At 43.0% G+C, this 24,218-nt stretch overlaps 1 protein-coding gene across 9 annotated transcripts in view; it reads right to left on the reverse strand.

The window, feature by feature from the left end:
* Positions 1-24,218, reverse strand: part of MTCL1 (microtubule crosslinking factor 1) — a 115,617-nt gene that overhangs the window by 44,469 nt on the left and 46,930 nt on the right. For 4 of the 9 annotated variants that reach the window (XM_052786903.1, XM_052786899.1, XM_052786907.1 and 1 more), the window contains exons 4-6: positions 10,344-10,403; positions 3,076-4,401; positions 1,971-2,126 (exon numbers count right to left, since the gene is read on the reverse strand). In XM_052786903.1, coding sequence (XP_052642863.1) covers positions 1,971-2,126; positions 3,076-4,401; positions 10,344-10,403 — 1,542 coding nt within the window. Of the gene's footprint in view, positions 1-1,970; positions 2,127-3,075; positions 4,402-8,186; positions 8,262-10,343; positions 10,404-24,218 lie in introns of all 9 variants that reach the window. The other 5 variants (XM_052786900.1, XM_052786898.1, XM_052786904.1 and 2 more) reach the window with 2 other exon arrangements.

Here is a 24,218-nt window from a genome sequence, read left to right on the forward strand (position 1 = left end):
TGACTCTCCATCAGAAATTTCTGTGATAAAAAAAAAACCCCGTTGGTATTTGAATAATATTTTTTCCTGCTCATTCATCCAGTATAAAAAATTGGTAGTTTTTGCTAGTGCAGTGTATGAAATTAAAAAAGAAAAGATTAAAAATGATACCATACAAAATTATTTGGAGAAATCTTCTGCTTCACTTGGCTTTGACTATTACAGATTATAAGATTTCAATTGGCTGCCCACCCACTGAAAAGTTTCAGAGTAAAGCAGTGTAATATTCTTTGTTGCTTAAGTAAACCTGACTGAAACAAACACCTTGACCTTCAACATTTTCTCAAGTTAGGCCATTTGAGCCCCAGTCTTGCTCATCTTTTGAGCACACCTGGACCTCAGCTGGCTATTCCCTACCTTTGATTATAATGACTGACTTGTTCCTTGTCAGGCTATGGTGTGAAAACCACCCATCCTCTGTTTAAACACAGCTTGCTGTACACAGTTTACACATCATCCCATTCTGGGAGAGGGAAAAGAGATATTGTGCCAAAATTACCCAAATCCCTAATCTTAACAGAGGGCTCACATACAGGGCTTAATATAATAATGAGGCTGATCTAAGATAAGGCGGAATTAATAAAGATGATGGAATTGAAACAGAAATATTGTAAACATTTGCTGTGGTCATTTTCTGACCTAAGCTACCATAACTATTGACCAATACAATTGCAAAAGGATCCATGCTGAATGCCAAGGTTTCTCTACCTCATCAGCCCATTTCACAGCTGAGGAGGAAAGACTTTACCTTTCAGTGAGAGACTTACAGTGTCCTGGGTTTATCAGATATCCTTCCTGAGGTTTATTATCACTGGTAAAAGTGAAAAGTTGGAAGAGAAGCTGCTGAACAAATTAATTATTCTAATACTACCAAAACTCTGCACTGTCAGGATAATTTAAAACAAACAAAACAAAACTAGCAATGAATTACCTGTTTTAAGATGAAGGGCCACTCTCCCTTTGATATTCAATACAGCTTTGTGCTGCTTGACTACCAGCCGCCCTGAAGCTTTTTCTTCCTACCCCTGTTTTCTAGTGCTTGTTATCACTTAGTTACAAACCCATCTGTCCCAGCCAGCATTCTCCTTTTCCCAGACTCAATTAGGGGTTTCAGATATACTAAGGCCTCTGCATGTGTCTTTAGAATTAAAAACACATTAAAATTCAGCCATCACTAGAAGCTACTCTAACCATCACGGTTTCAAGGTGGATTTGGCTTCCCAGTGGCCAGCAGAAAAGTTTTTCAATGCTCCAAGCTCACCTTTATGAAGACAGATTAGAAATTGTTTTCTTCAGGACCAGCTGCAGTGTCTGGACATCCTAGGCTCATGAGAAAGCAGCTATGGAGATGTTTACTGAGGCAGATAGGGCCTCTGCATAGATGAAGATTTAAATAAAAACTGATTGATGTTTTTGACGAATGAAAAGTACTCAACAACCCAAACAATGGAGAATTCAGCTTTAAATAAGTTTTTTTGGAAGCTGCAGGGTGCTGTGTTCCCTGTTGAGAATCACCATGCACACCAGCATCAAACCCTCTCCTGTGCAGACTACTACCAGGCAAAATGCAAAGCAATCTCTATCTGTAGACTTTCCAGATTTAAAATATCCAGCAAGGTGAAACCTGGAAGCATGATCTCACGTCAGGGATTACAACCTCTTCCACAGATCTTTCATTTCTATACTCAATTGTAGTGGGTCCCTGAGCCATATTTTCCCACTTAGCAAAGCTACTGGGAGCAGGGTGATGAGTCCAAAGTCAGGACCAATTTGCTTCTCTGAAACCGCAAGGGTAAAAAGAGGGCAACCACAAATTTCATAACAGGGATGCTGTGTTTTGTCCAATTCACTCCCCCAACTCCTGGCTTCTGTTACTCATCTCCTGGCTAAGGCAGCAGGAGGCAGTGAGTAAGAGGGGCTGCTTTGCTGACCTCTAGACTGAAACAGCCCTTGTCTCCTGGCCTGTAGAGTTTAATGTCTCCATCAGCTCTGCGGTGTGGGTCGGTGGTGGCTCGCTGGTGGTGAATCTCTCGCTCCTCTCCACGATCTTGTTTGAGCTGCCACTCCATCTGATCCCTCAGTTTGGACTGTTAGGTGCATGGGCAGTTTATAACAAAAAAAAAGGACAGGAAGGAATAAAGAAAACAAAAATGGGTAAGGTAGACGACTGAAAAACTACAAGACAAAGAAAAGCGTGAACAGAAAAACCAACTTAAATACAGTGGCATAAGAAAGTGAAGAGAACAAAACCAAAATGAGGATGAGCAAAATGATGGGCTGAAACATCTGAAAAGCAAAAAAGAGAAAGAGAGGAAAAAAGAATGCAAACACTGGTTATGAGGCGCATGCAATGAGGATGCATGAGTCAAACCAACAGCAAGCATACAAGTCATGAAGGATACCAGGACACAAGGCTCTTCCTTCCTTACTTGTGCTGTGCAGAAAAGCCATATCCAGTGTGGCAGTTGTGGCAGTTTAGACATGCGCCCATGGGCAACTCTTTAGGCAAGGCAGTCCTTCGCTGGCTACAGAGCTTCTCACTCGCTGCTCGGTTAGGGGAGTGAGCTGTAAGCAGGCTTTTCAAAACACATCACTTAAAAAACTGCATTCGGTTGGGTTCTTTTGGCAAGGCTTTTGAGAACACACCTGACCCTTTTACGAGAGAGCATAATAAAGACCTCCTCACATTTCTTAGCAAGGCTGCTAATTTACATTCATCAGAGTGGGGTTTTTTTTTTAATTAATCTCCTCTTTCACAGGGGAACACTGCTGTTACAGACAAAAAGAAGACAGATCTCTATAGCACCAGTGAATTAGCCTTTTTGCCATGAGGAACCGCCTCTGAATCAAAGGAGTTGTGCAAACAAATAAAAGAAAAAAAACCTATAAAGTGTTTGTTTAACATTACACACTTTAATACATAGCGGATCTGAAATCATAACAAAGCAGCTGTGAGGAAAATTAGCTATAGGGTAGCGATGCCAGAAAGAAAGAGAAACGATAAACAGAAAGAAGGCAAACAAAGGACCAACCTACCTGGAAGTCCGTAATTAACTCCTTCCCCAGGTTACCTATTGGAGAGTCTCGGGACATGGACGTCATTGTGGATAGAAAACTGGAAGACTCTGTGAGATGGGGAATAGGGGAGAGGTCCTCCATCTGCTCCTTAAGGCCCTCTCCAATGTGATCAACCTTCTCCAGGAATGTCTGCAGCTCCTTCCGGAAAGCTTTCATCCTGGAGTTGACAGTGTCCAGAAGCTCCGGTTCATGCTTATCTTCTCCCCTTTCCTCACCACTTCTGAAATCCTGCTCGGTGGATGGGCTGCTGGTTACATGCACCTTCGCATCATAAATCAAGCTGTCTGTATCAGTGATAAGGCGATCCACGGTCCTTTCGAGCCGCTCAGCCTCACGTTTGATGTTAATTAAAGTCTCAGTGTCCTCTTCCACTCTCATGAGTTCAGCAGAGCACAGGTCGCTGACTTCCGAAGGCTTCCCACTCCCAAAACCCGACGTCTTCTCATAAACTTCTTCGGAGTCACTCTCGCCCCCAATGGGCCCCTCTCTCTTTGGCTGGGGCGGGCGACCCTCTTCGCTGTCACTCTCTTTCTTCCCAGCATCACTGTCAGCGTCGCTGTCCCTGGGGCTGGAAGTGCGCAGGCCCAGGTGAGAGGCAAGATCATAACGCTGGACATTGGACATCAGGACCCTGTTCTCATACTGGAGCTTCATCACTTTCCCGCTCAGCTCGTTGATTTGCAACCTGGCTGACTTCAGCTCCTCTTGCAAGGTCACACCGCAGTTGGATGCCATGTCATCCAACCAGCCCGGCTCCTGGCCCGGCTCAAACTTGAATTTGTTCAGCTCATTCGTTAGCTGCTTGTTGTGATCCTCGATTTCAGAGATCGACCGTCTCAGCAGCTCTGCTTCCTCTTCCACGAACTGCAGGTGCCGGCGCAGTTCCATGGCCGACTCCACGGAGTCACCATAGGGTGAGGTAGGAATGCTTGAAATGTGGTCCCTGCTGAGACACTCTTTTTCATACTGGCACCTCATATCCTCCATCTCAGCTTTAATCCCCCTGTTCTCCACCTCCAGTTCCACTATTTTTCTGCCCAGTATGTTGGCTTCCTCCTCTACCAGCTTCAGACGAAGCTTCAGCTCGGCCTCCCTGGTGCTGGGCGGGCCCCCTGCCTCCCCAGTAGGCAGGGGACTGTCCACATCTCCATAGATGGACTTGTACTTCTGGAGCTCCTGCTCCAGTTCATCCTTCTCCCTCCCCAATTTGGCCATCTTCTTACGCATCAGCGCTGCCTCCTCTTTGGCAAACTGGAGCTGGCACTTCAAATCAGCGCTGTCCTCCTGCCAAGAATAATCACACCCCCCCCCCAAGATTATATTATAATAGGAGCACAATCTGTAGCTTATTTTCCAAAACCTCCATGTCCCCGCCCTCTGAGCTGTATCTGTTAGGTATGCAAACAATACACAGACAAAGCTGCACAAACCACACAGTTGTTGACACATTTCATGGCTTGGTTCTGGTTAAATTGGCAAAGCAGCTTGACCAGGGTTAAAGAGGGGAAAAAAAATCAAGTGGGCCTGTGCAAGTGTTTGGTGATGCAAGAATGCCAGCATAATGGTTAGTTTTTCTCAAATACTGAGCTAATTTTGTGGAAAATAATGACTTAAATGAAAAGGCTCCATGATTTGTTGGCATTTTCTGTTCCATTTATGTTTAATGTTACATTTGCTCCTTTTTAGCATCACAAAAGAAAAACTACTCAGATGAATTTGCTCATTGTAATCCCAAATCTCAGGCTCCGTCAGCTACAAAGCACAAAAAAAGTGTGCTAAGCTGCATGGTTGCCTTGCAGAGTTTAATTACTCTGATCTCACAAGACTGTGAAATAGCCAGAGTGCCTAACTTGCTTTCCAAATAGGAAGAACACTGTTGTCTCTGCTGCTGTTATTATTAGGATGGACCAGATTGTGATCACTGTTTCTGGTATGGACAATTGTTCACAAGGGAGATTGGTGAAAACATGTGACAAAGGAAAGAAAAATTCATTAAACCATGGTTACATCCAAATCCACCCCATGTGAAAACTTGCATTTTTCAGGAAGCACCACGGTATTAAATGAGAGTTTTAATTTTTTGTGTGTGTTGAGCATTTTAAAGTACTGCATCTCAACTCAAACAAAAACTCCAGTGTCTATTGTGCTGGAATAAGAGACAAGGTTAAGTAAATTCTAAGCCGATGAACATTTTCTTTGCTTGAATCTCTTTCATGAATTGTCATGGAGATACAGGCACTTGGCCTTGTAAGAGACACATTTATCAGCATTAGCAGTATAATGGAAGGCAGGCTTTGAAAGATGATCTCTTGAGACAGCAGATTTCATCATTGTTGGTAGGCCATGTGGACATATGTGCAATTATCTATGGAAACTTCATTTCAGTCTCCGGAGCACTGTTATCTTTCACAAGCATCATTTTGTTATAATTTCTAATAATGGCAACCAAATCCAGAAGAAAACATGACTGACTTTAATTGTTCACCCAGATCAGGCTATTAGAAAAAACAAGAGATTTACACAACTAATTATGGCTCAGCAATCTGAGGAAATGAATTAATTTCTAAAGCACATATTCTTGCACATTGGTAACAGTGTCTTTTATGTTACCTAGATTAATTTCACCCCATTCTATTTAGATATATACTAATTATATCTTAATTTCAGCTATTAATAACTAAGCAGCCACAAAAGTAATTGGTTTTATACTTCTGAACTCAAGTCATCTTTCTTACTGATTCTGCTTGGCACAGGTTGGGACTTTAAAATACTAAATAGTAAAAAAGTTATCTTAAATGTTAATAGAGGTAAACAATAGTCAAAGTTTCTGTTAATATGTGGTTTTCAGTGATAACCAGAAGTTAAACACAACTGCATTCAGTTGATCAGTTGACTGACTAAAACTGGTCATCGTGTTTCTAGTACCAGAAACGTGAGTTTTCTATGAATACAATCGAGATGCATATAATTGATTAAAAGCAGAGCCTCTAGAAGATGGGCTTTCTTTCATCTCTATCATCTCACACACCCCCACCCCCACCTCTTTTTCACACATATTATTTGCAAATTGCTTTTCTCTTTATAACTCGAAACTGCAAATTAAGTATCAGATTAAAACCTGGCAAAACTCCACTGCAGTCACTCTGAATTTTGGTTGCTCTGGCTGGATAAGGCTGTATGATTAAAGCATCATCTTTGGTCAGGGCTGCACAATACATTACCTCTGTTTTTCCCATCATTGAGAATCAGTTTATCCCTGCAGCTGTAGGTTTTGCTTTTAGGGAAATACAAAGATCACAAGGAAAGTTACAGCCAGACCAGTGCTGCATGTCAGGTGGTGTGATTACTCCAGTTTATTTATTTATCTGTTAATATCTTGGAAACAATCACATCTGACATTTTCCTTATTCTGTCTTTGTAATCCAGCATTCTTCCCTGTGCTTCTTGTCTGCCTTTGGCAGCGAGCGCCCAGCCATGAGTGGCACTAGCCGGCTCCTTGCACCTCCCTGGCTGCAGGCAGCTGGACTGATGCCTGTGGGGAAGGGCCAGCCTGCCCATACCCGTCTGCCCCAGCTGGGAGCACGAGGGGCCATCTCGTCCTCCCTGGGACTCAGAGGGGGCTCCAGCCTAACACCCACTGCATTTCAAACAACATAAATAACAGTCACTGAGTCGCACTTGGGACAACACACTTAGCATTTTGAAACTTTTGAAGAAAAGGGAAGGGCTTTGATGGGTTTGGGGTCAGGGTCCCAATGTTTTTGCTTGGCATCACTGCACGACTCAATGCGTCTGCGGAGTTAGCACGTTATTATAGCAGGACAAACCCACTATTAACTTCTTATAATGGCATTACTTTATTGCTAGGTTTTGTCTATGAAAAAAAAAGAATCACATTTGTAAGTTTTGTTTTTCGCAAGAGCTAAAACAAATGAGATTTTTTCTCATTAAACAAACACAAGCCTCATACAAAACAACAGAGCTGATGGACGTTGATCTTGCCTTCTAAATATGGAACCCATCTGGAAAGGTGAGAAAGCTCTAGATCTTCCCTGCTTCTCTGCCAGGAAACATGACTACTGAAAATCCCATTCCCTGGACAGTTTTCTTCCAAGGGAAAAGAACGGTCAGGAGAGATTTATCAGCCAGATCTAAGCATGCCAGAAGGGTAAGACTCCAATCTTCATGCATCTGTCCCTCTGAAACTTTGTGTACAGAAATATCAGCAATTTCTTGATCAGTTGAAACCAAGCAGAAGCAGCAAGACAGCGAGACAGCCACACAGGCAAGTAGAGTTTTGACATATAAGGCAAACTAAGGAGAGGCCAAATCACCGAAATTAAGAATAGTTCATTATTAGTTAAATCACGAATTAAAAGAAAGGAGGAAAAAAAAAGGAGAACGAAGAGTCTTTCCATCTTTTTGGAGGAACAAGAGGCTCGAATCCCAGGGGCTGAATCTGGGATATGGCAGCCTGACTGTATTACACATCCAGTATGTGGATGCTTTCCTAAAAAGTGTACATAGGGCAGGGCGTATAGCAAGAAAAGAAAGAACGACAGTGCAAAAATGTTCCGTCAGTCATGGTGCTTGTCACGGACCTTAAGAGATGATTAAGGATCAATGGGAATTAATGATTACTGATAGTGAGTATTTGCAGGCAATAGTACCATGGCTCTGCATGGCACTTCAGAGGGATGTTAATGGAAAAAAAAGCCGAAAGAAAAAACTCAGATCCCTCTCTACAGAGTCTGCAGTCTAATTTAGACAAATGTAGAATGTGGAGATAAAGAAATGAAACTTAAAGGAAAGAAATGAACTTAAATCATTATGCAATATAAATGATGTGATGAGAATGAAGAGCTGATCAAAAATTCCCAAATATGATATTTCTTTTCTGGCAAGAAGACACAAAGATAGATAGAGACCAACGCCATCTCCTCTACCACCACCACCAGCTCAAGGGAACTGCCAGGCAGAAGATGGGTAAGCGGTTTTGAGGTTGCAAGTCTGACGACGGGGCAGTACAACCAGCACCCAAGCATCTGGCTGAGTGCCAGCACTCCTACCTTGCGCTGGAGAACCACTTTTCTTTGTGTTTTGCTTGGTGCCTGGCATTTTCCGAGAAGCTCCGTTTTGCAATTCTGGTGAATAAAAACTTTTTTTCTTCAATACTGCTAGAGGTGGGTAAGCGCTAGGATGAATTCTGCTTCTACACGACTTCACAACAATCAATTTCACAGGTATTACTTACTCAGTGTGCCCTGCGGTGGGTGTGTGTTCCAGCTAATTTTCATAATGAGCTCTCAGTAAGTAAAAACACCAGTCTTGCTATATGCTATACATGTCTGTAAGCATGCGGATGCACAAAATCTAAGTTTGTTGTTGCTTTTCATTCACAAAGCATGTAATGGGTATCTGAACTTATTTTAGGTATTTAGGGCAGCTGTCCCTGAAAAGCAGCATTTTGAACCTCCCGGGCTATGTCTGTACCTACCGCTTTGGTTCAAGCCCCAGGACCTGGTGGCTGTTTGACCAGGTTGGGCACTTGCTGTGGCGTGCTCTGGTCTCAACCAGCACACACCTCTGAATGGATAGCTGGGTTTGGAGACAGCTCTGGGTAACACCCTAGAGTTGGGAGATAGCTAAGACGTGCACCTATAGGTTGGGCCATGTCAATATATAAGATTGTTTCTCAGTATTTCCTACCCTAAAGAATTGCTGAAGAAAACTGAATGGCTGCCTTGCACAGTGCTGTTGCAATAGTTTTCATTTTTATGCCCAAATGCTTTGCTTGCACGAGTTACAATGTGTGTGTACAGGATAAAGGTCTTTTTTCCCTGGGTGGTTTCCGGGATCACTTCCCCACATTGTGAGTGGTGCAGAGCTGACCCATGGTTACATGGTTAATTTTGTGAAGTCCTTTTTAAGGCTTTCCAAGGCAAACTACACTGCTCTTAATGCCTGGATTTGGGCGGAGGAAGCAAGCACAAGGAATCCATTCCCTCTGCACTGCTCTGTATTTCCAGGAATGAGGAAATGAAGGACAGTACTGCCCACAAAGCCCAGTGGATGGAACCGTGCCTTCATGTAGCTTCATCTGTAATCTTCATGTGTGTAGGCATATCTATATATATTTCATCCATGTATTTTACAGACCTGCAGAAAAATAAACTCTGTGACCTGACTGACGACTTAAATAATTCTCTGTAGCAGGTGCTGCAGGAAGAAAGCCCAGTGCCTCATTTTAAGGTCTGATTAAGCTGTGCTTGTATCGTTTTGGCAGGGACGCTTGGTTTCCTGCGTCCCAGGAAAGCAGCCTGCAGCCCCCAGCCACCACCTCAGTCTGCTGACTCAGCTGCCCACCCTATCCACTAAAGTGCAACATACTGCAATGATTTATTATGGTTATTACTGCAAATCAATGGATTTTAAGACTCCATCGACTCAGAGACAACCCGTAGGTCTTGGCTGTATACACTGAGCCTGCCAAGGGAGCAGCAGGGGAGGTGCAACCTCTCTCCAACGAAGGCACGATGTCACTCTTGGCTCCTTTAGCAGTGAGGTGGAACACTATCCCCATCTCTCCGGCTATAAACAGTAACCATACAGGTGCTATGAAAAGCTTTAACTCCTACAGTCAGCACAAAAAGCAGAGGAAACCGGGCAGACCACTTTCCTGACAAGGATCAGCCTGCAGGATTTCAGTAAAACCGGTGTCCGAAGGGAGACAGAGTGGGTAGCTTAGGCTTTGTGTTGTATCTCAGCTTGGGGTAACACAAATTCACATGCTGCCCCCTTGACACCAGAGAGAGATCAAACCCTAGGCTGCAACACAAGAGTTCGCAAGGTGTTGTTGCAGTGTGCAAACTGCATTCCCTGCCAAGATGCTCATTAGCACAAAATCTTTGGCACTGCATATAAATTTAGTTAGTCCCTAAGCTGCGATCCAATTACTTTGTGAAGCAAGGTGATTTTCTCTTCTTGTAGAAAACCTGCAGCCCAAATCTATGGATACAAGCACAATCAGCCCGACAAGCTACATGGTTTAGAGATCACACTTGTGTCCTAAATTGCTTCTACATTATCTCTGGGAAGTCTCAATAGATTAAGGCCTAATTGCACTCTAGTAAATGTGCCTGATGGTCTTGTCAACACCCGTAAAAAGAAATTTTGAGTTTTATCATGTGATTTTGCTCAAAATTGCACGTTCATGACAACCATACCTGGGTAAATGCCTTTTTTTCTTTGTGCATTTCTCTGCTGCCTCTTCTCTTCAGGGAACTCTGCAAGAGAAGCAACACTGAGTTATTGATAAGCTAAACACAAAGCCTGCAAGTTTGGTAGGGCTCACCACTATAAAACTAATTCAGGAGAAAGCAAGAATATTCTCCTGGGCAGTTGGGGATTTAATTTTATGTAATAATCACTAAAAAACGAAGATGATCAGGGCCTTGTCAGTGAATTTTCAATGCACAAAATTTCCCAACAAAAAAAAAGAAAAAGGAGTAAAACCAGTTAAAGGTTCACAGAGGGAAAAAACCCACCCTCTTTTCCTCTCTGGACCACCACAATTTTTGGCAAAACTTTCTTTTTGCATGGGGCAGTGATTTATGTTTGATTAATCCAGGGCAGAAGTCCAAGAATGTTACTCACAGTGGATGTGAAACACATTGTGGAAACCTCAGAGGAAAGCAACCACTCCAAAACAGGGAAGGATATGCATGTTTAAGCTATGTGGCATAACATTATTGGTTAATCCATGCTAGCAAATGTACTGAGGAGCCCAGATAAAGATGAGGTAATTCTCCAGGTATTTCTGAATTTACTTTATAAATTAGATTTGATTGGCTTTGCAAATCTTTATATCCCTTTATAAGCAAGTTTTTTAAGACATGGAAATGATATCATCACCACTGCTTGGTTTTCAGAAACCTCTCAGCATCCAAATGGAAAAGCACTGTTTTCCTGAGAAGTGGGAGGTGGAGCACTGTCAGGATGTTACCAGTGTTTGCATTGACTTGTGTCTCAGGACCAAGTTCAAACCAGTGTGAGCTGGGTCTATTTAGAAAAGGCATAAATTTGACTTTTGCAGGTTGACATATCAGAGGGGAGTGATAGTTATTAGGCAAAAAAAGTGGGAAGCTAGAAAATGCAGAGTCATTTGAATTCAAAGCTGGCTGGATTCTTTGTGCCCAGAGCCTGAAGGCTGATACTCCCAGCAATCACCCTGACATTGTGGCCTCTTTTATTTACTACTTCTGTTCATATTTGCTCTGCAGGGTACAATTTCCAGCTGAAGTGAAGCCCAGGCTGTCATGGGCTTGCCCACAGCATGCCTCCCCTCTGCCCCATGCGATGGAGCAGCATGCCCGGACCAGTGCCGGCTCCTGCATCTGATGGGCTAAATCCCATTCTCTGTAACCAACATTAACGCAGCACTGCAAAACATGAGCCCAGCAAAGAGGAAGGGAAAGGAGGGAGAGGCATCCTGTTAGTTAGCTAAGTCCAGTCTCGTGCCCAGCCATCAGCTGGCAGAAAATGCAACACGAGCTTGGGACAGAAGCACACACCCTATACAAATTCAACCGAAAGCTTTCCGTGGCTTTGCGGTTTCTGACTGTTAAGCTATGCAGCTACTGCAAATTATAATTATTGTACACTAAGACATCTCTCCTTCTGCTCTTTGTTATACACAGTTAAGTAGTTAAAACCCATTCATACGTGGCACCATATGCCCAAGGCATACTATAGTCTATTTTTGCTAATCTGCTCTCTACTTTAATCCAGTGATTTCCTATAACTAATGAAGCTGAGTAAAAGAAATGTTTTTGTCTGGATAGTGAAACAGTTTAATGAAAAAAGACTTTAAACACTAAAAACATCATATGAAAACCTGTTACACAAGCTTAGCCAGGATAAACAGTTACTGTTTTCTCTTTTTTTTTTTAAATGTGGTGTTATTCTGGAAGCAGATATGTAACTGAAAGCAGTCACCAGTCAGCAGCATCATGCCCTGGCATGCAAGATGGGTCACTATGGTTGAAGAGATATGGGGCATAGCCCTGGCCCTCACACTGCTTTTCTGTGTGACTTCAAGCAAAAGTAGCTTGAGCAAGAGGAGGTTGTCTGGTTACTGCATTTAATTTGTAAGCCCTTAGAGTCAGGGATGAGTCTACCAATTTCTGTATAGGCCTCAATGCATGATTGTAGCAAAAAGCTACCGGTCATGCTAGAAATGCAAAACTTTGTGTCAAATCCTAAAAGCCTCTTGCTCTTACCTATAGGCAAAAGGTTATACTTAGACACATCCAAATTAAGAAGCTAGGGGATATAAACACATGGGCTACAGTGTGCAAGAGAAAGTAATAAAGTCTTTGCTCTGTGGTACAGGATAATACTTGGAAAATAAGGGGAAGGGAATTAAAATTTGGTAGGAGACATGGATCACAGGCTGAGAAACAGGCAGGTAGTGATCTGGCTTTGGAAGCTGTAAGCTCCACTCCTCACTGAAAAAATGGATTTTACAGATCCAAACTAACCAGTTTGCAAAATACTGCCCTAGATGGGGCCTCACTTTAAGCATTTTCACACTGTTCTGTTTGGATTTGCGTAAGAACAACCTTCTGATCAGTGCTCAGCTAGGAGATTGCTTTGTATTTCCATAAGGCAGAGACTCAACCTTAGGCTGAGTCTGTCCTCAGTGTAAGAAAAAGAATAGGATATTTACCTCTGGGGGTTACCACTAGATTACAGGGAGAAATGTCCCTCACGTTTGTCAGTGGAGGACTAGAAACACAGGCATGGCAACAAGGGACCAAAACCCCTAAGCCCTATATGACAGCAAGGAAAGATGTCCATTTCACCACTGTGGGACCAGGCTGCATGTGTGTATGAAACACCAACCAATATAGTTGATATTTGAGTTGGACTAAGGTCAGAGGGTGCCACTGCAAGAAGTAGGTGGAACATGCTACAAGCTTTGATTTAAAATGTAAAATGGTGCAATAAAGGAGCATTTCTCTTTGATGTACAGGAGATCAGCAACAGAAGTTGATATGAATTAATGCTGGAAGGAACATTTCTATACTACTTTTTATACTCAAGAGACCAACCAGGGTTGGCTGTCTACCAAAAAGTCTTTCAACGATGGTTAAACAAGATTTTATTAGTCCATTGGTTAACATAGTCTCTTAGGAAAGAGGTTACTCGCCGGACATTTTCTACCTTTACAGTTTCACTGCAGTTTGTTGCCGTACCTCTTGGCTACCAAGAAGAGCTAATATATGGGGGTAATAAATTGCCCGGTGTTTTAAAAGTTAAACTTCCCAAAAGATTATTGGATGTAGCAACTACAGTACTAACAGAAGAAAGAGACACAATTATTTTCATTTTCCCTAGGAGCCCAGCACGGACAGGAAGAGATAATTTGTGTCTTTCAGTGAATTCCATTTTTAACAGGTCCGAGAAGAGTCCTGCAAACCGAGCAGTATGAGCGAGACTACCCGCAGGGGAAACAGCAAGCAGGAGTCAATGCACTGGAATTAGAGGTTGAGCAAGACATGGAAATAAAGTTTGCGTTAAAAGCTATCATACATGTAAACACATGATATGCCCAAAGTTTTCATACGGAGGCAAGTGCTGAGTAGGATGAGAACAGAGCTGCAATCAGGCGGCAGTAGAGAAGGACTTGGAAAATAGGAAGAGAGAACCAAGAGTCCCTAAGAGCTGACAGCCTGTCACTTTATTCACCGCTATTAAGAGGAGCAAGTCATTTTGGGTGCAATCTAGCATCTGCAGGCAAGCGTGGGCTTGCTATCATATCTGCATGAAACTGAATCTGCAAAATCAAGGAGTCAGCCATTGAAGTGACAATGCCTGCAACTTAAAACAGAGATGCTGGCTTGGAAAGTCTGGCCCTGAAGGCAATTTCTACCACCATGATATGTGACGAATTATGCACGAGCATCACTGGGCCTTATGAGCTGTAGAAATAATGTTCTGTGTGCAACGATGGCTTGCTACAGATTGCTTTGAAATGGATAACCAGAATTTTCATTTGCATTCATTAGAAAATAATGCCTGTGAGAGATCTGACAGTACCTTTAAAAAAAATATGCGTGAGTGACCAAATCCACTTGCTCTAAATACAGCAGTAGGTGAAGCAGATTGCTTTCAGATTACCAGTATCTGCAAGGCTAACAGCTTCAGAGTTGCATATTGGCATTTCATAATAAGAGCTAACTTGCTAGCTGTTGAGCCTCCTCATGTTTGAGAATGAACAAAACATTCAGAGAGACATAATCTCTGCCACACAGTATGTTACTCATTGGGAGATCTTGCCAATGGACCAACTCTTTCATAGCAGTTACTCTCCAAGAAATGCCAGTGATTTCAATGAAGGTAATTCTGCTTGGCATGAATGTGAATCAGAAGAAAACCAGATCCACTTGTAACAGATGGTCAGAAGGTGGATTTATCCCCAAGTGATGTAAACCAGTGTTTGTTAACTGCATTGCTAATCACTGCTCAGGAACACTTCACTGCAAGGGTTTTCCGCGCACTGTGCAGGACCACATGGGAAGATTGTGGCAGAGGATGAAAAAAGCAGGGGATCTCCGTGCTCCTTCTCCGGCAACACCCCTCCACACAAATCCAGCTCTGCTGGCCACTACAGGCAGTTTTCCTCTCAACTTTTTGCAGCTTTGGACTTGCCAGACCCTGACATTGAGAGGGTGCATGATTCCCCTTCATCTCACTGCTTTAGAGCTACCCCCGCTTGCTTGGTAGATAAAGAAAATACCCTTTGTGCAGAGCTCTGTCACTCTCAGACCACTAATGAATAAACTCTTCTAACAAATGCAGCACTGAAAGAACATGACCAGGATCTGTTTCTTTAGGAGGGGCAGCTTTCAGCTATCACACTGCAGCTTTCTGAAATCACCTTCCCAGTATGGTTACCTGCCCATTTTGTGAAAAGGAAGCATTTCCTATTCCTGTAGCAACATCCCTTTTTTTAATGGTAGGACAAGGTGGCTTTCCGTTCTTTCTTAAGGCCTGAAGTGTCTCTAATTCCAAGTATCCAACTGAAGTTTTGCTTTGCTGCCATTCCATGCTTCTGTATTACAACAGCTGTGCAGTGAAAGTACAGTGGCAGCTTTTTCTATGTGGACTCTAATACCTATCTACAGGATGGTTAATGGAACTGGAAAATACAATGAAATTCTAATTGCTTTCTAATTGCTGTAGGCCCTTGAAAAAGATATCTCACAAAGCCCTGATTAAGCTGGGTTTGACGCAAGTGATCTGTATCTGCATTTGTTCCCATGTGTGTTTCATTTACTAGAAACCTCTAGATACTACGATATTCATCATTCACATGACCTAGCAAAGCAAGCCATGTCTGAAATATCATAAGCACTACAGTTCAGGATAAAAGCCATCCTTTGAGTAAAAAAAACAGCAAAGCACACTAGCTTTCAGCACCAGCTTAAATTTCCCTAACGCTGCATTACTCAGTTGTGCTGAACTTCTGAATAGGGGCTTTGGAGGAGCCTCTTTCTTTTGCGTCTTACTATTAACACATGGCACCAGCTGTCTCTCATGGCTTCCCGGTGCCCTTTGCATGTGGACTGATACTGTCCTGATATTAGCTGGCTTGGTGTTTACAAACAATTTGGTGTGACAGGTGTGGCAGCGTGCTGCGGGGAGGGAAGCAGCAGGGTTGCACCCACTGTCTGAAGCCCTGGAAGGTGAGACAGGAGGTCTTGAGTGGATGGGAGACAGCTGGGCTGGCTTTGCATTCAGCTCACAACATACCATTTCACTTAATATTTTGTCTGAAACCAATATAATAATTCTTATTAATATGATAATTGCTTAATAATTATAGTAATAATTGGTAAAAAATTATAGCCCGGTGATGTAATAATTATTAATATAATAAATGAAATCCTCAAACTGACAGCTGAGATCCTAAACTCTGACAGGTGTATCACTGTCTTATGCAGTGCTTCTGCCCAAACACTTTTCTTAATAACTTCTTAAATTCATTAAAATGTATTTTAAAAGTCCCTGTCTGTCCCATTTTGTTAAGACATAAAGTATCCAAATTACATCACATGTGTCACAATATATAAAGAAAATGATAACACACTGAGACCAGACTTTCCTTTTTTTTGCATCCTATTTCAGGTGAAGAAAACCAGAAAGAAGCCAGGTAGATCGCTGCAGACAGCGCTGCTTCTCCCCCTCCTGCTACACCAGTGCTGTAACACTAACATGCCAGGAGCAAACACGTCCCTCCAAGCCTTGTCACCCCTCCGTTTGCACAGCTATTAAATATGAGTTCCCCACACTGTGCCCGTCCCTTAAACCCCACATCACAGGCACACTTGCTAACCCTCTGCAGTGGCACCACCTTGCTTTCAGTCCCTGCACTAGAGGATGAAACCGCAGCCACACATCCCTCACAATCCTGCCAGGCAGGAGTGACTGCAGCACCGACCGGCAGCAGGGGCTTGCTGCCAGGCCTCTACTTTTCCACCTCCCACCATATTATGCCCAAAATGCTCAAGGTAACTTGTGCTAGTTGGGACCGCCTGCCCTCCCCTCCCCACCAGTGCAGGAAGCAGATGCAGCACCCCACATTCCCTTACATCAGCTGAGCCACAGTCACCGAGCACCAGCCCACTCCTGGTCCCTGCAAATGGGCCGTGAGCCACGTCAGCTTGCACCCCTTTCGGAAAGAGCTTGTCCAAGAGCCAGGCCTAATCCAAGTGGTATGTGCTGCGCTGACACTGCCTGAGCTCTGTAATTACCTCATTACTGTTATACCATAGCAGACAGCCCATGAAAAATGTGCTGGGCACTACATACACACAGAAACACACCTGTCCTGAAATGGCTTGCCAACAGGAATAGTACTCATCCTCGGCCACAAAACCCTACATAATGATACATACCTGGTGCCCGTAGCCCAGGCCAAGTGTCAGCACACTGAGAGAGAAATGGTGTCCCTCGCTAGGAGGGCAGGCGCCCAGCCCCGTGGCCACCGATGCCAGCTGGGGCTCTCTTCTTTGCCTCTCTGGACAAAACAGGGTTTGCAAAACTCCCAAAGTCAAAACAACTTGTATGACTTTTTTAAGCCTTTTTTTGCTCTCGTAACGACACTTACTGCAGCAGCCTGGGCAAACAAGACAACTGCTGGAGAAAGCAAATCCTTGGAAACACCCGACATACCTGCCAAGCCATCCACCATCCATGTTGCACTGCTTGGCATTGCCTGCATCGCCCAATGCTAAATGCAGGCTACCTGAAAACAGAGATGAACTGCCCTCCCCTCCTCTTCTCCCTGAAACAATGCTTTAAAACCCAAATCTTTTCTGAGGAACTGCAGCAAATGTACTGCTGTCACATCACAGGCCTTTCAGTTGGGAGCTGCTGGTGAGCAGCCAGCCGGGGCTGGCTTTACGAAATTGGACCGCAGGCCAGGTAGTGTTCAGAGAGGGGATTAGGAGTTTACATTGCCGAAAGAAGACTATATGAATGCATTTACTGCTGATCAATGCACACCCAGCCTGGCATTTCCTGTAGCATAGGCGATCTATTACAGGCATAATGTGTTTTGGTTTGGGTTGGGTTGGGTTTTTTTCGGAAGAAGACTAAGAAGGCAGTATATGCACAGGGATAGATACCTGCTCTCCAACTGCAGAGATAGAGCCTGCTCATTCTCTGCCACCAAGAGCATTTAGAAATCAATGCTACATAGATGGTGGTCCCAGTATCAGGACAGCCTTCAGCACACTGGAGAAACAAACTGGAGAGTGTGACAGCGATGGGACAAAGCAGAGTTAGACACGATTTGGACAGTGCTGGTAAAAGAGAGGAGGGGAGCTGAGCGAAGCCCTAAGCTCGTACTAGGTCAGGAGGTTACTGCAGCAATTTACGGCACTGGGAGAGGGAGAAAACACACAGCTCTGCAGTCTCTGTAGTGTTCAAGGTATAGGTGTAAAGAGCAAATCTCATAGGATCTAAAAAAAAAAAAGAATCTTTTTGGAATAGAAAGAATGATATTGAGAGCTGCACAACATTGCGCTTTCCACGCTAATAGATCAACAGCCACAGGATTGTTTTTTGCATTGGGGATGGAAATTTTCCTTGAGCAGACAGCTATTAAGTACAAGCATATTCAATCTCCCCTGGATTAGAGCAACTTGCTCTTTCTGTAAAGTATTAAATGAAATTCTGAAGAAGCAGAGAGATTAAAGGCCAACTGCAATGATCTCCAATGAATATGTCCCAGATAGTCTTTGTAATCCTCAGTTGCCTGCCTATTATTTCACAATTTTAAGGACACTGCACTCTGAAAAAGGGGTTTATAAAAATAGAGCAAAAAGACAGCAAGTTCACACTTCGGTAGCTGGTGACATTTTTGAGCCTCAAATAGCTGCCACCTGTGACACAATTTCCTATACATCATTCAACATAGACAACCATTCACTGACAGGTGATGTGTCACCCCCAAGACAGCCCTATTCAGCAAGCCGTAGGAGTCACAGTTCAAGCACAAATAAAGTTAGTTCTTACAACGAACAAGGTTATCAATATAATTGAGGAATGAAATTCAAGCCAGAGTGTAGCACTTGTAATTAAGAAATAGTGAAGCCTGGCCCAGGGCAGGCACAGGTGACAAGAAGGGGATGGAGCTCCTGCGAACATGCCAGCCCACAGGTGAGCTATAGCACATGATCCTCCAGAAGCAGCAGTGCGACGTCCACCCACTCTCCCAATATATTCTGCGGGGCAAGAGTTACCCTCATGGGAGAAAAGTGCTAGGCTACCTATGAGTCCAATTGCAGCTGGAAATGTCCAGGAGGGAAAGAAATTGTTAGGAGAGAGTATAATTGCAAAAGCCACATTTTCTTAGTAAAACCAGTCTATAAAGATGTGTCAGTAACTACCCTGCAAATACCAAATGAAGAACTCTAAATGATGGATATAGCTTCACAAACATGCACTTGGAAAGGAGTATGACAAGCCCAAGTGGGAACACAGTGCTTTAAACACTAAAATCAAAAATGCACAGAAAAATTATAAAGGCGCCACAGATGTTAACAGCAAAATATTCTGGTGTGAAGCGTATTTCTGAGGAGACCTCAATCTGGGTGGGTATTTGGGTTATTCTTAACCATCTTGCCTGCTTCTGGGGCTGGGCCGTGATTGCGTGGGAACCCATTCCCATTGCTTGTGGGGAGCTGGGATGACTCTGAAAGTGTGCAGGGGCTGTGCTCTCCCACGCTACTGCTGCTTTGAAGCCTAAACCAGCTGCCTCGGCTACTTGCCGGGATTCGTGGTCCCTGCCTCTGAATGCAGAGGGATGCTCCAACCCCGAGGACCAGAGCACAAAATGAAAGGCATATTGTGCATTACAGGGTCTTATACAGGGAAGGGTGACCTGGAGAGGGTCTTCATGCTCTCAGCCGCTGAGAGCAGCTCCTAGGGAGGTGGGTGAAAGTGTGGGGTGAGATAACGCTTCTTGGTGTGCTCTGTAGCTCCTGGGAAGGACAGATGGCTTTCCCATCCCTTGGCGCAGGAGCTGACCACCCTGAGCCTCCCCACTGCAGTGCCTCTGCACTTTGGGGTGCTGGTTCCTGGGGAGGTGACAGCGCCCAGCACCTGCCCAAAGGAGGAATTCACAGCTTCAACTTTGTTGGTAAACACCCTCTCTAAATGCATCCTATTTGGGGCCTAACTGTTGTACTTTGTTTGGATACAGATTTGCTATGAAACACGATGTTCTATCTGTTTTTCCAAAACAGAACAGAAGAAAGAGGATGACCTGTTTATATTCCCTTAAAACAGAAAAAGGATTAGTTTCCAGACCACTCAAGTAGCAATAATCCAAGGCAAAAATCTTTATTCAAGCAACATATTGATTTTAGGATACATGACTAAGGGACTTGGATCACCACTTCTTAGTTTAAGTTGTTATATGAATGAAACATTACAAAAAAGGATTAGGACACCTCTGCTTAGACATGTGCTTTTTTCCTCACTGTATATTATTCCCGCATTTTTATTTAGTCTAATTCATAACTTCCATATTTCATCACTCCTCTTGACAATTTAGTCTATGCTTTAAGTACTCCTGATAGGGGAGGATCTCTCATCTCTGAGAACTTATCCCACTGTCATCCTCTCTGCCTCTTTTGCTAATACCTAACCAGGCACAAGAAACCTAAAATGGCAATATGGATACACATTTTTTTTTAAATACAATCATTATGCCCAATAACACCCGGCATTACCATTCCCCTGTGTGGGGTGAATTGCAGGCACACAGGCAGGGCTAGTTTTCAGGAGCTTCTTCTGCATAATAAACCTTGTACCCTTCAGAAACTGGAGGACCTACCAGAGCAGTGCAGGAAGGTCACTGCAGCCACAACCAGCCCTGAGCCAAGGCAGCAAGCAGCAAGGGACCGTGTCTGCACTGCGTTAGGCTGCTTGAGTAACTTCTCTTCTACCATTTCCTAACCTTTCAAGTGACTGAATTTGTAACCCTAGTCACGTTGTACACAGTATTTTTATCATGATAATTATTATGATAATAAATGAAGACTGACAGCACTTGGGTTTGACGGCTTTCTCTCAAAGGCTATAAAATTATGCCCTTTTTTTGTACTTTTATATACCTGCTGTAAAATGTGTGGTTTGCTGTGAATATATACAATTAATCGATGAAGTGGCAAAATCTCCAGCTATCTGGATTGTGCTGCTGCACATCCAATCCCAGATACAGTATGAAATACGAAAAAGGTTAGCAGCACCGTCGCCTTTCCAAGTTCCTGAAAGCTGATGCCAGTTGGTGTGTCCCTTGGTTGTAACCATGCACCAAAACACATAAATTACAGGGAACAGCTTACTGATCCCATTTGCACAGCTTGTTGATGCTGCTGCCTAGTAAAAGAGGTGTCTGAAGATGATTCAAGAATTAGCTTCTGAAAAATCATTTTTAGACAGTAACTCCAAAGTCCTTCTAATCTCTGGGTACTTCTCATGCCAAAGTACATCAGAGCAGAACATCCTTATGTGCCTTGTATTTGATTTGCCTACTCCAAAGAACCTCTTCATATGTGGAAAGCTTTGCAAGCACTCAGTAAGAGCAAAGCAGCAATGGCATGCTCCTGCTGGGGACTGCAGGCTGGGAAAATATTTAGGGGATGTACCTTTTTATTATACTTCTTGACCAAAAAGAAAAGGAGGCACTTTTTTTACTATAAATCAGCATATGAAGTACAGGGATTTAACCATATACAAATGGCTAAATACCAGATACCACCGTGGAATATAATTCTGTGCCAAAATCACACCAATCTCCACTTTTTAGTGTTTTTTTCAAAAAAATCTCTCATTTTCATTAACTTCAGTGAGGCTTGGACTAAGGCCTCAGGCAATGTAAGGCTCTCATTGTCTTCTCTGAAATGCAAGTTTGTAGGAGACTGGACAGCATACAGGGGTTGCTATAGAGAGGTATCTAATGGTCACTAATCCACAACTACTGTTGTTCTGCTGTGATCATACAGATTTATTAGGGGACTTGATAAACCTTCACCTCTTTTCTCTGACTAGCAAAGCAAAACAAAAAGGGGAAAGAAAAAGGAAAAACCTCAAACCATCTAGCTAAATATTCTTTCTCTACCACTGGTCAAGGCAAGGGTTCCCGAAAAGCTGTTACTCTCCTGGCAATAACAAAATGGAAATGTCTGAACTACATCGGTGGATGAGCTTTTCACCTGAAACATGGCAACTAACAGCAGAATAGGCTTTATCCCAGCCTGGGTGCAGAAGGTTAATGACTATGAATAATATGTTTGTGTTAGAGTGAATAATGACAGCCCAGTGCCAAGACTACCAGTGAACTGCAATTTTTTTAGATCATTATTTCTCAGATGACAGAAACTATTACAATGAGGAAATTCATGCACTTTTCATTTTTCTAATTAAAACACAAAAACTGTTTCTCTCTACCATTTAATTCATTGCTCATTCTTTCTTTCTGTGTCCTCAGCCACCTGGAAAAAGCAGCTCCTCACAGGTAAGCTGTTTCTTAGCTGAGGGCCCACCCTATCTCAAAGGGTGCTGCAGTGTCAGTGCTTGAAGTAAGGGCATGAATAGCTGCCTTAACGATTCCCACAGAGAAGAACGGCATAATCTGAATTTCCAGTGGTCCTAAAGCAGGTGTGCTGTGGTTGCTACCTGAGCACACGCTCTGCCCACTGACTGATAAAGAAGGGGAATAAAACTGCTTATGGGACAGATCTTCCAATGTGGCTGCTGATCAGCAGCGAAAATTTCATTTGATCACAGCTTTTATGAAGGATGCCAATGAGATATGCATTTATATTCTGTTCTTAGAAATCTTGGTGTCATTTCTTTTTCGCTTGTTTGAGAAGCCTGAAGTCCCCAAACCCTTTTGGCAGCTATTTTCTAAGATCCTGGCAGTCTTGACACCTAAAACATTGTGAGGTAGAGTGTGAATAAAACCACAGGCAATTAGCAGCCAGTCTCAAACAAGACATCACTTCTAACCCTTGCTTTTCCTTTCCTTGCTGCCCTGCCTTGCCAGGCTCCCATGAGCACTGAAGTGAACTTTGAGGCAGGCTTTGGATAAATAGAAACAGAGAAGCACGCACTTTTTCTCCCAATAAATCTCTGAAGTGTGGCAAAGCCCAGGTCTCCCTCTCCAGACACTGATTCTCCCCCACCTTTTGCAGTGTTTGGCCCCTAAATGCAAAGCAGGAGATGCAGTGCCCTTGTCCTTACAACCGATGGAGCCTCACACATGTATATTGAGGCTTTTTTTTTTTTAGAGAGCCTCGTGGTGTGCATTTAGCACAAGTTACTACACACGGTGCATGACGGGGAGGTTGGACCCCACCTATAGGGATGGGTGAGCAAGGAACAAAAGCCCTCAGAGATGCACTGCATCTCTTTGAAAAAGACACCCCCAAAAAAAGAAAAAGAAAAAAGCAGGAAAAAAATCAGGCAAAAGTTTGCAGCATACACAAATAGCATGAAAAATATTAACTGTTCAACACTTGCATATCTGCAAATTCACTAAAGGGACATGAAGTTATAAAAATGAAAAAAAAAAAGGAGCTCAGTGAAACTTAGAAACTTTCACCCCATGTGCTTATGTGCTCTCTCATACAGATGTGCACATACACACAAGCACACACCTTTCCATAATATTTCTCCATCAGCCAGCATCATTGCGGCCAGGCACGCAGTGCTATCCCTCTCCTGTACACACACACGTCCCCGTGCTACTTGGGTCACCAGTGTCAATGTAAGAAAAGAAAAGCTCTTCCTGGCAACCCCAAATGCCCTGAACAACACCCAATTTCCTCATCTGGCTTTGTTATTTTCTCTTAATTTTGCATATAACTGAAGTATGAATTTCTAATGTGTTTTCATTTACATGGGAAAACTGGAGAAAGCTGTATGTGCCCCAGAAGGAGACAAAGAAACTTGAAGAAAAAGTAGATCTAGAGTTAAGCAAAATAAAACTCTAATTAAGATAATTATTTTTAATGACTTGGAACCGAAACTTATTTGGATGAATCCTCTTCAGACTTTGCCTATTCATTTCCCTAACTGTCAACATAAAAATGGCAGGTTTTAGCCAAATAGTCTACCCTTATAATAAAAACTAAAGTGAAACCTTGTTGCAACCTTAAATTCTAAGAGGCATGAACTATCAATTTTATTAGAAGGCATACACTTATCTGAAATCTCTTCCCACTTTTCAGGTAATAAAACTACTCACTCTACAGGAATAGCAAATGATTGATTCTGACTGGTGCCTAAAGAAACTTCTTTTTTTTAATCTCGCTTTCTGCCACTGGGCTCTCTACAGCATTATGTATGCTCTGTATCACTTGTTGCTATGATTCCAGCAGTAACTTGCAGATACTGCAAGATGAAATAAGTGGCTCTGCATTCCTTCCAAATCATTCAGCAGGAATTCTCTTTAGAAATAAAATTTTTTGAACACCATTCAGCACTACTGAGACATAAAATAAAAAATTCTCTACTCC

Source organism: Harpia harpyja, chromosome 5 (assembly GCF_026419915.1).
Source record: "Harpia harpyja isolate bHarHar1 chromosome 5, bHarHar1 primary haplotype, whole genome shotgun sequence".
NCBI classification, from domain to species: Eukaryota; Metazoa; Chordata; class Aves; order Accipitriformes; family Accipitridae; genus Harpia; species Harpia harpyja.